A 14137-nucleotide genomic window follows, 5' to 3' on the forward strand; every position below is an offset into this window, starting at 1 on the left:
TGTGGGGCTGGTGTGGAGACATGAGTGTTTGAATCACACAGCTTATGTGAATTATCCATCTTGGAAGAACATTACACTCCACCTTTTGAATGAAGTTTCATGCATGTAGTGCAAAGCTCACAATTTCTATTTGTTCTGCTGTGGCTGCTGAATTTAGCACTACTCCCAGTACCTACCCCCAAAACAAACACCTCTGTTGAGGTGATTTTTCCTATTTTATCCAACCATGTAACCATAGAGGCTACTAGGACAATGGATTCCAAACTGGTCAGACTTGGCTTGTGCAATTTTTCTCCCTGCAAGAGCCATCAAGAGAAATTGGTAGCACTTTTCTGACTTCATAATGCATCTGTCCTGTTCATTTTGAGTTCTGCATGCAAATATAAAGAGTCAGGATCAGGCTTCAAAAGCAATAAATACTCGTTTACTAATTTCCTGTTCGATGTACTGGGCTGTGTTTCAGGTGTGCATCAAGTTTGTTACCACTATCTGTTATCTTGTTCTCAGGACATGGATGTGAAATTTGCCTTCAGGCACTCAGAACTGGAAGCAGAACTTGAAGTTTGTCCCATCTGAAAGAAATCATTAACCTGAAGTCTTAAGAGAGGGAATCTCAGATCACAGGAATAGACATCTTGTCATTATGTTGATGAAAGACATCCTTATCCCCAATCAAGTGTGTGCTTCTATGTTGGTTTAATATCAGATTTTAAAATTGCCACACAAGTATGACTGCATCCCTTAGGCAGTGGCTGCTTTAAAGTCAGGCCCAGAGGGAATCTCTCCTCCATGCAGTGCTGTGAAATTTCAAATTTCAAAATATAATTTTGTACCAGCTTGAAAGAATACTCCAATGTAGTGACTCTCCACTTTGAGTAAAATTTTGCCTTATTTTCCAGTCTGGTTACTGAAAACATCTATGTTTTAACAAATGTTACTTTAATTTTACTTTGCTTTACCTCATATTTTAAAGTAGTCTAAAGAAGTACTTTTTAATGGAAGGCTCCAAAAAAATCCTCTCAGAAAATGTGAGAACAGGCCATTTTAATGTTTCTGGGACTGCCTCTTCATCTTGGTTTCTTTTTATAATTTTCCCACTTCCACACAGAAAGTGGCATCATTTTGCAAAAGAAAAAGATCTGATGGAGCTGCCGCTCCTTTTTGACGGAATATGACTCCAGCATTGCTGGCTTTTGTGATCTGGCTAGAGATGGAGGAGTCAACTGATGAAACATAATCTGCTTTGAATTATCGCAGCAAAACTCTTCGCTTGCAGTAAATTCACTGGCGTGCATGTGCGTTGTGTTTCCTCAGATCAGGATGACAACCTCATTGCTGCCTGGTTTGTGGCATCCCGAGTTAACACATGTAAATTCGCAGCTGTGAGGTGTGTTACAGTGAAAAGACACAGGGGCAGAAGCCAGCAACTTCTTTCTTTTGCTTTCCAACTAAAAAAGCAAAAACCAAGCAAAAAAAAAAAAAATTGATGGAGAGGTGCTTCTTCAAGTACAGGATCATGAGGCAGCATAACCCAGCATTTTTTATCTGCTTTCATATGGTTCTCCTGACTTAAAACTCTTGTCTGTAGCTGAGAGCTTCCAAGAGCTTGCAGGAGAGGGTCTTGGCAGTATTTTGCGAGAAAAGAAAGGGTTCTAATTTACAAGCAGGCATTGTAGGGCACTTCATAGCATCCATTTTCCAAAGAGGGAGAGACATAAACTAGCCGCAGAAATTATTTTCCCTGAGGACTCTGAACTGTGAAGAAGGAAAAAGGCAGCATATTCCAGTGGGTGGTTGTGGTGCAGTTGAGTCTTCCCATGTACCCCAATTGCAGGTGCAGTCTGCCTGTTTAGACGTCTGAACCTACTGAAGTGTGTTGAGCCTAAACACAGAAAAACATACCTGATCCTGCGAGTTGCAACAGATAAATGGGGTTTTAACCATAGCAATTGAGAACTTGGGTGATGGGGGTTGTTTTTTTCTTCTTTTTTTTTTTTAATTAATATCTTACAACCCAAGTTCTCAGAAAAACCTAGAAGTTCATCTGAGAATCCAAATCAGAGGGCATTTCTGTGTCAAACAGGTATCTGCAGGTGGGTAGGGCTCCTGGCGTGCAGAAAGCCCCAGATTGCAAGTAGGGGATTTTTGATATCTGCTTTGGGAAGACCAAATGCCAGGGAGGCTGGAGAGGGGCCAGGAGGAAGGAAGAGGCCTTCCTGGGGGCACGGGAGGCTTTGAAGTGTGACCCTGAGCAGAAGAGGGGTGGGCAGGGTGGGAGCGGAGGCGAGAGGCAGCTGGGGTGGGCAGAGGGGTGCAGGAGCTGCGGAGGCAGGAGGTGAAGGCAGGGGTCAGGGTGGAGGGCGTGGGCAGGGGGTTCCCAGCCCTGGGGACAGCAGTGCTGGGAGGTGGGTGCTCTCCCAACAGGCTGCAACAAGCAGCTATGGGAAACCGGCTGTGTTTTTTAACAGCTGGTTTAACATAATGAGGGCTGAGCAGCCTCCAAAGCAGCCCTGATCACATGCCTCAGGAGAAGCAGTGGGTGAAATATCAGTTTAGGAATCAGGAGACCAGGATTTTATTCTGTCATCTACAGCTGTTTCAGGAGTGACTTTGGGCAAGAAGCTGATGCGCTTGTGCCCGGGCTTCTCTACCACCAAAAGCCATTGCTCACCTGGATACCCCGCAAATGAGTGTCTAGAAGTGGAAGCTTCTCCTCTTCCAGTGTCGTAGAACAAAAACATTAAATTGAAAATTAAATTAAAATATGGCAAGTTCAAAACTGTCAGAGGGAATTCCTTTTTCACACACGCTGATGCAAATCATGGCTAACACCAGTGACTAAGGTGAAGTGGCGTCAGTGGGAAACAGAATTAAGTGGGGTCTGTTTAGTGCCTGTAAAAGTAATAAGCACACACTCATCGAGCCCTGACCCAGCGTTTCTTTTGTAGTTTAAAATTTTTTAATAAAGTATTTTTTGCCTGCCTTTTCCAAAGAAAAATGTTGAAATTATTCTTTGCTCATATAAAATGCAGTTGCCGTATGACTAATGGCTATTTTTAAAGTGCTGAGAGAAACGTATGCATGTGTGTGTCAAGGAGACAAAGAGAGGGAGTTTTTGTCTATTTGCTGTGGTAATTGTTTATGAATATAGTTGTTTTTCCAATTATCCTTTCCAGTTTTAATATATTAGAAGCCTTGTCTCCATTTCTGTCGGTTGAGGTTTTTGTGTAAATGTAGAAATTCATGCTGTCAGATATTTCAGTTACAAAAACATGTGCTACATCTTAAGTATTGGATTTTATTCATGAAATGCCACAGAACTGGGATGGGGAGATTTGTGGAAAAGATGGCACTAAAAGTTAAACAATGGTCATACAAAAAACTGTGTGGCCATTCAGATGATTTCTGGGCCTTGAACTGAACATTTATTTCATGTTCAAAAACAAAGGAAAAACCTCTGAAAGAACTCACGCCAATACCTGAAGGAGAAGTTAAATCCAGAGTCAGGGCTGGAGATTTGTCCTAAGCATATTAGTATGGCTGCATGAGCAGACATACAGTATGGAAGTGGAGAATTAATTTCTTCTACAACAGCTACATTTTGTAACCTTGCTTGTGCTAAAACCCAGGGGAAAAGTGACGAGGTGGCCAGTGGAGTCTAAAGTCATTTGCACTTGGAATAAATGAGTCTGTGAGTGAAGTCCTAGTCCCCTCTATTTTAGAAGCAACAATCACATAGAATTTGCTTGGTCTACATTTACTTAAAGCTTTAAGTACCTAGTGCCCAGCTGAGGCAGCCACGATTGACCTCTGTATCAGGGGCAGTGTAAGTGCCAGATACTTCATCTCTGTGTGTGTGTGTTTAATGTGAAAGCAGCTTTTGTTTTACAATTGCTGCTCATGCCATAGCTGGTGGGGACTGGTTTTCATTAACATACTTAAGTTTTTGTGATTTAACACTATTGCATGATCTGAGTGTTTCAAAATGTCTTGAACAGGCCCTATCCAGAAGTTTGCCACGTGTCTCAGTGCCCTTTCCCAGGGCAGAAGTCATTTCACACTGCTGGCATGACATGATTTCCTCTGGCAGCACAGCAGGAACACAGGTTTCAGAGGCTGTGAAAATCTGCATGGTTTAGTAATCCTCTTCTTCATCCACAGAAATAAAGGGTCTCCGGCTCTATCTTCCTCAAGGTTAACTGCAGTTATACTGGGGCAGGGTATTTTAAATGTATACTATTTGGTTTTGGAGCTGGAGGTCTGTAAATGCTACTGTAAGGCTTCTGGTGTTCAAACATTATTTCATGTTGGCATTTTTATTTGAAGGTCCAACCATGGCCAAGGAAAGAAACCTTCTGTACTTTTGTTTTTGTGTTACATCTTCCAGCTGGAATATTTTCAAGCACAATAGAATTGAACATGAGATTTGGAGAGGAAAAGAGAGGAGAAAAGGGAGTCAGCTAGAAGAAGAGGTGATGACTCCAGTGGGGTACTTTGCAGTTTAGTTCTCTGGGGACTGAAAAACGCTTTCAACCAGTGTGATGTTGCAACAGCCCAAAAGAGGAGAGAAAAATCCACGTCTGATCTAGACCGACCAGAAACTAAAAACAAGGGACACTTTGAATGCTTAGACTCTCACCACAACTGAAAACTGTGTTCAGGCCAAGGAACTGGAAAATCAGTTTCTTGGGTTAGAGAAATGCTTCCCTGAAGAGTCAGAAGCAGCTTTCCATTTTAATTGGTACAGAAATGATTGTATTCTGAAGCAGTGATCCTAACATTTGAACCAGTGCAAAGGTTTGCAGTCAGGGCTATGAAGGGCTTAGTGAAATGCTACAGTAAAACAAATTTTTCTGTGACATTTTCTTGCCATTTGGCTCTGTTAGTCTATCATTTGTCACAAAATGGAAAAATAAGATCTGTCTTCATAATGTACCAAAAAGAAATCTGACTGCAAACACAAGTCAGGAAGAGGCATAGGGACAGGAGCTGAGTGGTGTAACCCTAGATCAAGAGATGGTTATGAGAAATCATATACTGGAGACCTCAGAATCCCCTGACCAGGAGTAATTGAATGTGGTAATTGTTAAGGAGAGCTTTGAGAAGAAATGTTGAGTAAAAATTACTTACGGTGTGCTTGTTTTAAGAGGGAAGTGTAGTAAATTTCAGGACAAATTTTTAAGTGGCAATAGCACAGGCACGGCCTATGCTGTAGGCAAAATAAATTTTCTGAGCTAAATGACTCCTCTCAGTCAGCCAGGCTAAGTGTTTGTTTTTGGGGTGAAATATGTATTTCCTTCATTGCGCTTGTATAAGGATAGCTGAAGCCTGAGAGGAGGACTCTGGGGATCTGGTTGTAATGGCTGGTAAGAACACCTGCCCTTTATGGGATGAAGGGTGAAGTCATGCAAATTTGCATTGCAGAATAAGGGATGAGATCAGAAAACCCTTCTTAGATGTGTCAGAGATATGGGAGATGTACTTAGTTTTGCGAGAATCAAGAAAATTAGGATTTTTCCATTAGTCTTGCACTTTTAAAGCTGATGTATCATTACTGGTCTACTTACTGTGGAAGATGTTAGGCTAAATAAATTAATCTCACGGAGAACTACCCTGCAGTCTTCTGGATTAAAATGATATAACTGTCAAACATTATATTATTTTATGCATAAATTTTAGAACAATATTTTCTTTAAAATTACTCAGTCAGTATACTTGACTCTGGTAAAAATAGCATGACTCCTACAGCCTGTATTTTACCAATCTTCAAAGCTTCTGTTTTGCATAAGAGCACCACCGCACTTTGATAACAACACATGACAAAAGATAACAAAATCAAGGGAGTCTGAAGATGCTAGGCAGTCTGTTCTTGTAGCACAGTGATTTTTTTTCCTTGCTCATGCAGAGCTTCAGTCAAGTAACAGATAATTTTGTTCAGGATTGAAATCATGTATGTGGAAAATGAAGGAAGAACATAATATACTTCTGTTCAAGTTTTATAGGTGCTGTGGCCATAAAATGGTTCCACAAATTCATTCATCAGTTCTATCCTTTCTTTTTCTAATGTTCTTTTTTCATCTGATGGCCATTGGAAAGCACAACTGACTGTGCTAGTTCATAAGGACAAGATGGTATGTTGGGAGTGTTCTGTAACAGGGATGGAGAACTTTACAGGGATGAGCCAGAGCTTTTTTATGTTCCTCCAATGCACATTAAAGTATTTTGCTGGGTAGTGAGCACTAGTACCTTGCATACATATGATTCTTGAGTGCAAATATACTTGCAAGCTCCAGCTCACCTGAAATTCTCATCTGAAATTTGTTGCCTGTTACATGGAGCTTAGGGCAAGTTCTGTTCTCCTGTGGGGTTTTTACTCAGTATTGAGGTCTGAGTGGTGTTCCTTGCTTTGGCTAAATGAAATACATTTTAGAAGGCAGCTGCCTATTGCCAGGAAGAGCCCTAATGCAAGAATATTTCCATCTGGGATGACTAACATGCCCAATGTACGTCCAGTCTCACATCCCACTCTGCAAACAAGATCCACTGATGAATTAATTATCTTCTTGCTTCAAAGGGCAGTCAAAAGATGAAAGTGAAAAACTGGATGTATTTCAAAAAATGACATTATATGAAAAATAGGTCATTCAGCCAGATTGCAAATCACAGATTTTCAAAAATGTGGAATGTCAGGCAGTCCTATTTGAAAAAAATATGGCTTCTCTTGCTTGTTGCATGTTTTACTAGTGATGGAAAGAACACAGTCATAAAGGAAAGACAGTGTTTTAAATCCTACTTAGGATAATGCCAGCATTATTCAACTTGTTTGGTCCAGGCTTATGCCAATATAAATACAATGCATTTGTCCTTGTTCGGTTTGTAGTTCTTTTGTAACAGTAGCAGCAAAGTTATTTTGAACAGTTGTAAATGTAAAACTTATACAGTGGTTTCTGGTATTTCATAGTTGCAAATATGGAGTCTGCTTTTTGTGAAGACACTTGATTTTATAGAATGTGTCATATGCATGGCTGATGATATAAAACCCCATATAATAACCCACTGGCTTCTCATATATCACTGACTCAGTCAATAAAATATATAATTGTGATGCTAATTAAATTGCAATTTTAAAGCTGTATCTTTAACAAAGGGATTGTTTGTACCTACCCAGAATTAAAACCAGAGCTATCAGTCTAATTCAGTATAGCTGTCAATTCTAAAAACAATACACAGAAGCTGCAACTTCTTAGCTTCAGAGGCACAGGTCTGAGGAGGTGTAAATCCTCCCCTGAAGAAGAATGCACAACATGCTGCCTGCTGTTTAATGTATTAGCAGATCAGAGACCATAACTACATAAATCTCCCCAAAAATCAGCTATTTAGTAATCTATTTGAGCAGTACCAGTACTGACTTCCTAAAACTGGCAATTCAAAAAAGGCAATACAGTATTCATCTCAAGAATTAAAACCCTAAGCCAATGTCATGTGTAGTCCTCTCAGATGCAATTATTTATTCTAGTATTCTAGTTTGTCTTGAATGTGCCTGGTATGTTTTTATATGCTGTAAAAATAAATACAGTGGTTTTAAGCCCTGGAAAGTCCAAGTAGGTATTAAATAGTCCAGCACTGCTGAAATGCAGGGTCTGATTTTCTGAGATCATCTGTGCCCTCTGTGAATATCTGATCCAATTCAGCACATCTGGGCATTTCTTCTGCAGTTGCCAGGGAGCTGGCCATGTATTCACCGAGCTTTCCTCTGTACCACCTATTGCAAGTGGTTGTGGTGTCCAAGGCAAAGACCAGGCATAGAGCAGGCTCATTTGAGCTAGTAGTTGGTTAACATTTGAAAATTAGTATTTACACCCAGATGAAAAAAAACCCCAGGTTTGTAAGCAGAGGTCATACTCTTATTAGAGCAACTTCTGTAGTTGGGAAAAACAGACAAGCTTTTAGACAGCCAAGACCACTTCTGGTCTGAACCAGAAGCAGGAGTGTTCAAGCTAAGACCAAAATTAAAACAATTGCTTTACTTTTACCTTGTCAAGTACTGTTCAGACTGATTGGCCACCTCCTGGAGCCTTGAGAGTCCTCAAGCTCTGAGATATGAGGATACGTTTTTGATCCAGTAATCTCAGTCTGTATTAATCCCACATATGGCTCCACCAGCTTCAGCAGACAAACATCATTATTCAGGCATTTAATGATCATTTCCATTGAGGATTTGTTTATTTATAGAAGGCAGGGTGGCCTTAGTGGGCAGGACTCTAGGCTGAAACTCTGAAGCCCACTCTGGGTTCCCTGAGGTGCTGGCCTACTGCGTGGTCTGCAGTGCATGGTCTGTCTGTCAGCTTCTGTGTGGTAAATAGACATACCAAAACTGGCCTCCTTGCAAAGCCCTTTTATATCTACAAAGGAGAAGTGTTGCATGGCAGTTATACACTTCTTCATTACTAGCTCTTTTTCATGTGGTTCCTTTAATAGACATTTGAGTTCTGATAGTGTTACACCCTCTTCTCTTCTGAACAGGGTGTAACACTACTGCTGGTGCTGGTAGCATCTCTGTTTGCCAAATGTGACCAGAAGGCTCCTACTACTGTGATGTGAACAGCTAAACAGTGATTTCTCTCAACGTCCTAACATTAGATATGCTCTTAAAAGGGAAAGGCTCTGTGTGTGTGTGTGTGTGTGTGTGTGTGTGTGTGTGTGTGTGTGTGTGTGTTCAGGAAATACACAAGTTTCTTCCTCTCCCTGGAAAATTATTACAATCTGAGCGAGCACATGTGGAAATTAATAACTGTGTAGATGTTCACAGATTCTCCAGTAAATGCTATCTTTGTCACCCTTAAATAAAGCACAGGAAAAGGAATACTGCAGCATTTCCCAATATTCTTAATGTATGTATTTGCAGTCAAATGTACAAATGCATAACCATACTTAATAAAAGCAAATGTATCTAGTATGAACATGTGTGAGGATGCATACATTGGTATTAAATAATATGCTATATTATATATATATATATATATATATATATATATATATATATATATATAATGTCAAATAAACATTTAGGTTGCAAAGCCAAGCAACATTGGGTAGTCCAGAATGCAGATTTCTCAGGCATTCTTAATTAGCACTCTTCAATATGTAGGATGATACCATTCTAATTGCATGATAACATATAGGGCTTTTTTCCTTAACAGTTTCTTGCTTCAGCCAGTCAATAGGGGGATAGTTTTTTAACCTTTCTGCTTTTTATCCTATTCCATTGAGTGCTATGGCCTCAGATCTCATATTAGTGCACATGATCAAAGTATTACACTGAACACAGAAAAAACATTAATCCACTTCCAAGGTTTAGTTTTGCTGTTGCTTCCCCAACAGCATCATAATATGCCACAAATCCTGATGAACATGTCTCTGCAAAACATCTATGCAGGGTGAGAATTCTATTTTTTTTCCTACAATATTATTGCTGTCTTGCAAAAGCACTTAAGCACAGGAGGAGAAAGGACAAAAATGTCAGAATGACAACTTTCAGTGAAAGCTGAAAGAGGGAGCTGTGGGAGCCTTTGCATGTGTAGAATTTCCCTAAGACTTTCTCCACTCAAAGCACAGGGCCAGCTGACTTCAGCTTTCAGCACTTCTGCATTTCAGGCCCCAGGTGTCTCTTGCTGAGCACCCAGAAAATGAAGCCAACCACTCAAGAGGGAGGAAATTCCAGAATTATGTCATCATGCCTACACGTGGGGAGGGGAAAGGAGCTAATCGTGCCCAGACAATCCAAATTCTGGCATTTGCTAATATTTTAGCATTTGACTCACAACCCTATCATTCTTTTAGCTGACTTTCTCTGTGTATGTGTATACATTTCTCTGTAAATAAATAAGGACATCTAAACTGTGTCTAATCTGCTAAAAAGTCTTGCACTGCTTTCTCAGTAAAACTATATTGATGCTTGTGCCCTTGGAAAAAGGCATGATGTGTTTTAATAACCTTTACTTACCTCCATTTATCCCTACTCTGCATTAGAAACAGGAAAGGGCTATAGCAAGCAAATAATTTGACGCCCAAAACCAGAGGGATCAAGGACTTCTAGAAACAGGGATAAATTTGCTTCACTTCAGCCTGAAAACCTGCCACTAAATCTCAAGTTCTGAATTTTTTGCATCATCCCTATCCATTACCAAATTGCAAGTGAAGCATTAAAAAGCATTGCAAGAAGTCTTAAAAATCCTAAATATTTCAGTTGAATATTGATGTAGTTTTTGTTTGCTGCCTGAAAATTTTCTCAAACCCTTCACCTTCTGAAACTTCCCTGCACAAGCTGGCAGGTTAGAAACAGGTTAAAAATTGAAGCAGAAATCCATATTTAAACAGCTGGTTCCGAAAGTTGGTGCTTTAGGGAATGAAAACCTTTAATGCAAGACTCACAAAACTTTTGTAGGGGCTGGTTTTATTAGTATCTGCCATAATTCTATCTGTTTGTATATATCTGTACAGCATTGTGATCCTATCTGTGTGTGCATGGTTCTTCAGGTTAGCAGAATATTCAGTCCCTGCTGCACCAGGCACTCACACTTCTCACCTGTTCTTTGGAACTGGGAGTGCCTCTCTCTTCTGTGCATCCCCAGCTCCCCTAGCACCACAAACAAATAGCAGAAGGACCTTTTTTACCCCTCCTGTGTGTGTACAGCAGGAGAGCTCTTCTCACCGACTCTGCTGACTGTGTTGGATGTTATCTGTCTTTCAGCCAGTGGACAGAGCAATGTATTTACCCTGCTAAACTGAACCACCCTGGCTTGCTCTCCAAAGGTCTATCCTTAGTCCTTCTGTGTAGGGTACCTAGGGAACAGTAGGCACCAAAGGGAGGCATTGTGAGTACCCTGCCTTTTTTTCCATCTCAAGTTCCATGGTCTGACAAATCCCTGATAAAGGAATGGCAGTCATTAGTAGTGCTTTTAATTCTGGAAACACCTCTTCATCCATGCTGGATTCTTCCTCCCTTTCCAGATTGAGAAGCACATGGTTATCCCTTCTCCCTGGTGGCTGAGGAGATGAGTTTTCCCTTTCTCCCCAGTGTAGTCACTAGCAGTAAGGGGAATGATGGCAGATTTTATGCCAAGATTTCTTCATTTTACCAATAGGGAAAAGCATATCCGTCCATGCTGAAACACCTCCTTATAGTATGTGGCTAAGCTGTGATCTCCAGCTGAGATACTGCAGAATCACAGAGTCACAGAATATTCTGAGTTGGAAGGGACCCACAAAGATCACTGAGTCCAACTCTTAAGTTTAATGGCCCATATGGCAGCTAGCAACATGTCCCCTCTGGACTTCTGAGAGAAGTCCTAGGGTAGGCAATGTGGGGGGAATAGTACGGTGCCTATTACGTTATTGAAAACAAAATACAGCTGCATGTTCCTGTTGGTTGAATGCAACCTGTCAGCACCAGCATCTCACAAGAAGCCAGGACTGATTACAGCCAGCCTTCACAGCAGAAGGTGCCAGTAACCAACCAGCTGGAGAAGCATAATATGTTTTCCACATTAACATAGCAGGTTAGAGCAGGAAGTGTGCCTGGAGAAACACCATGGCACAAGGAACTGTATGGTGACAGCAGGTTGCTCAGAAAGCCCCAGAGGATCTGCAGTGTTTTCCTGATGGCTGAATGCCCCAGGGCCAGGACAACATGAGGTTGGTCTCTCATACCATGGACCAATACAGGGCACCAGTGATGCTTGCTATGCCTTGGTGGTATGTCAAGCTTCAAAATAACTGCAAAATAATTCCTCCATAGCCCGTGGATTTACTCATCCTAATTGTTAAATATTTTTGGGACCTGCTCTATTTTCATTCCTCATAGTTCACAAAATCTAGAAAGCTGTGTGTCTTTATCCTCTCAAGAATGTGAGTGGGTTGGGTGCCAGCCCTGGGCACAGGAAAAATGGATCGCATTGCTGTAACAAGCTGGTAACGAGTAATGAGGGCTAGGTAGACTCCAAGCCATTTTGGTGCATCACTGTCTTTTCAGCTCTGCTTGTATTATGTTCTGGTCTGGACAATCAGAACCATTGTAACTTCAGAGAAACATCAAGGAATGAATGGTTTGCCCTCCTGGATAAAATGAGAACATGTGAGTGTGGGGAGAGAGGGGGAGGGAGAGATACATTTGCATAGGTCAGGAAAGGTCATTAAAACATCTGGCAGTAGTAACTGACGTGTGTCAAATTTTAGTGTTCATTAAATTTGTATTAATGCAAGAATGGTTCCTAAGCTCCAAATGCCACTTTTGGTTGCTATATTCCCCCAGCTGATGGTGATGACTTTTCAGAACTGTGCCATGCTTGTTTCCTTGCTAGTGGCATCTGACCTGAGGTCAGTTTTCTGTTTAACCTATTCCTGTAGGTCAAAAGACAAATTATTCTGGTGAGAATTGAATTGGAAATGAGGTATCTGGATAGCAGGTGTCCCAGCTGTGGAATAGCTGCCAGGCTGAAACATATTTGTATCTGTCCTTATGCCATCCAAGAAGTCATATCCGAGGTCAGGGAGGTATTCAGTTGACATCTGAGAGGGGAAGTTATGGGGAGCAGAAGTGGCAGGTGCCCTGTGTGAGCAGATTATCTTGCAGTCAGGGGAAAATATCTAAGAGTGTCACTCTGAGCATAAATGTACATGTTCCATGTATTGGGCACTTTGCCTTTTAAAGAAGTGAGACAATTTCCAGGCCCCTTAAGGAGGAGAATCTAACAAATCTTTTTCTTCCTTTTTTTTTGTTTTTTTTTAGAGGATGAAGATGATGAAGAGATGGTGGAGCCAAAAACACAGGATGACTTAGAGACAGAAAATCAAGACCAGAAGCAGGAAGTGAAAGAAGGTAAAAATAAAAAGGAGGATGTTAGATGTTTAAAGGATTGGATTCTGCCAGTAGTTACTCTCATTAGTAGTTTCCACTATTGAGAACACTGAAATTGAAACAGTCACCAGTTTTATTGATTCAAAACCATGAGTAGCATAAAAGCAGAAAATTGTATCCCAGAGACCCAGCTGGTAGGCCTGAGAAGATTGTGAAAGGCATGAGGCTTGAGCTGTTTAGAAGAATGTCCTACATGCCCTTATAATTTGAAAATGAAGTAGGAATTCTTGGATCCCGGTACTGGTACTAATTTGTCCTCTGGCTCAAATACCCTGCTTATGTGAAAGATTTAAAATGGGAATGCCAGGCATTCCAGCAGCTCTATAAAGTTTGTTGGTCTTCAGAGGTACTTGGAGCCCATAACTGTCTGCCTGCTTGAGAGGAACAAACTTAAACCTAATGGTAGTCAGGAATCTTCCAGCAGAAAATAATTTCACTTGAAAAATGTTTTCTGTCAAAATCAAACATTTTGTGGGAACTGCCTCATGGAACTTAAAAACCCCCCCTGAAGCCCAACTGGTCCAGCCCTTCTGTCCATTACTCTGTATTGAGGTGTTCTGCACCATTACAAGACACAAAAATTCAGGTTACTACTTGCTTCTGCTGCAGACAAGAGACACTTGCTTATGTCATGCATGTCAGCACTGATGTGGCAGATATGCTTGGTGTCTCTTTTCCTTTCCTTGGACCTGTCCTAGCTTTCAAATTAGAAGAAGAATGTGAAATTTCGTCTTCTTTTTCCAGAACTGGAAATTTACTAGGGTATTGGCTATTCTAGCGTGTCAATGCCTTCCACAGTCAGTGCTACCTCCTGTGTTGAGTAGGGAAAAATAACTGAAATAGCAGCAGCTGTAGGGTCGAAGGAAATGGGTTTCTTCTCCAGCATTTCTTTTGTATTGCCAGGACTGCTCAAAATTCTGTTTATCCTCTTGAAAGGTAGTTTACTTCTTTGGGTAGGGCCTAAGTTATTTCTTGCTATGGTGATCATTACCAGGATAATTCTGTGAGCTTGGTTTTTCCCAAAATAATCTCTCTAGGGGAAATATATGGAGCCATTTTACATGGAAGCCCATGAAATCTTCAACTGGTAATACAGCAGCCAATGCTTATTTCTCATCCAAGGAGACTGGTATCTTTTCATCAGTATCCAAAAAAGATTAATCTTTTGTGCCCACATTTACTATCCTCACCCACTGAAATGCAAGCCATACTATTTCGATT

The 14137-nt window shown here is 40.9% G+C and overlaps 1 protein-coding gene across 7 annotated transcripts in view; it reads left to right on the forward strand.

The window, feature by feature from the left end:
• DYNC1I1 (dynein cytoplasmic 1 intermediate chain 1) overlaps positions 1–14137 on the forward strand; it is a 185939-nt gene that overhangs the window by 89553 nt on the left and 82249 nt on the right. For all 7 annotated transcript variants that reach the window (XM_038127778.1, XM_038127774.1, XM_038127776.1 and 4 more), the window contains one exon: positions 12788–12877. In XM_038127778.1, the coding sequence (XP_037983706.1) occupies positions 12788–12877 (90 nt within the window). The remainder of the gene's footprint in view (positions 1–12787; positions 12878–14137) is intronic.

Source organism: Motacilla alba, chromosome 2 (genome assembly GCF_015832195.1).
Source record: "Motacilla alba alba isolate MOTALB_02 chromosome 2, Motacilla_alba_V1.0_pri, whole genome shotgun sequence".
NCBI classification, from domain to species: domain Eukaryota; kingdom Metazoa; phylum Chordata; class Aves; order Passeriformes; family Motacillidae; genus Motacilla; species Motacilla alba.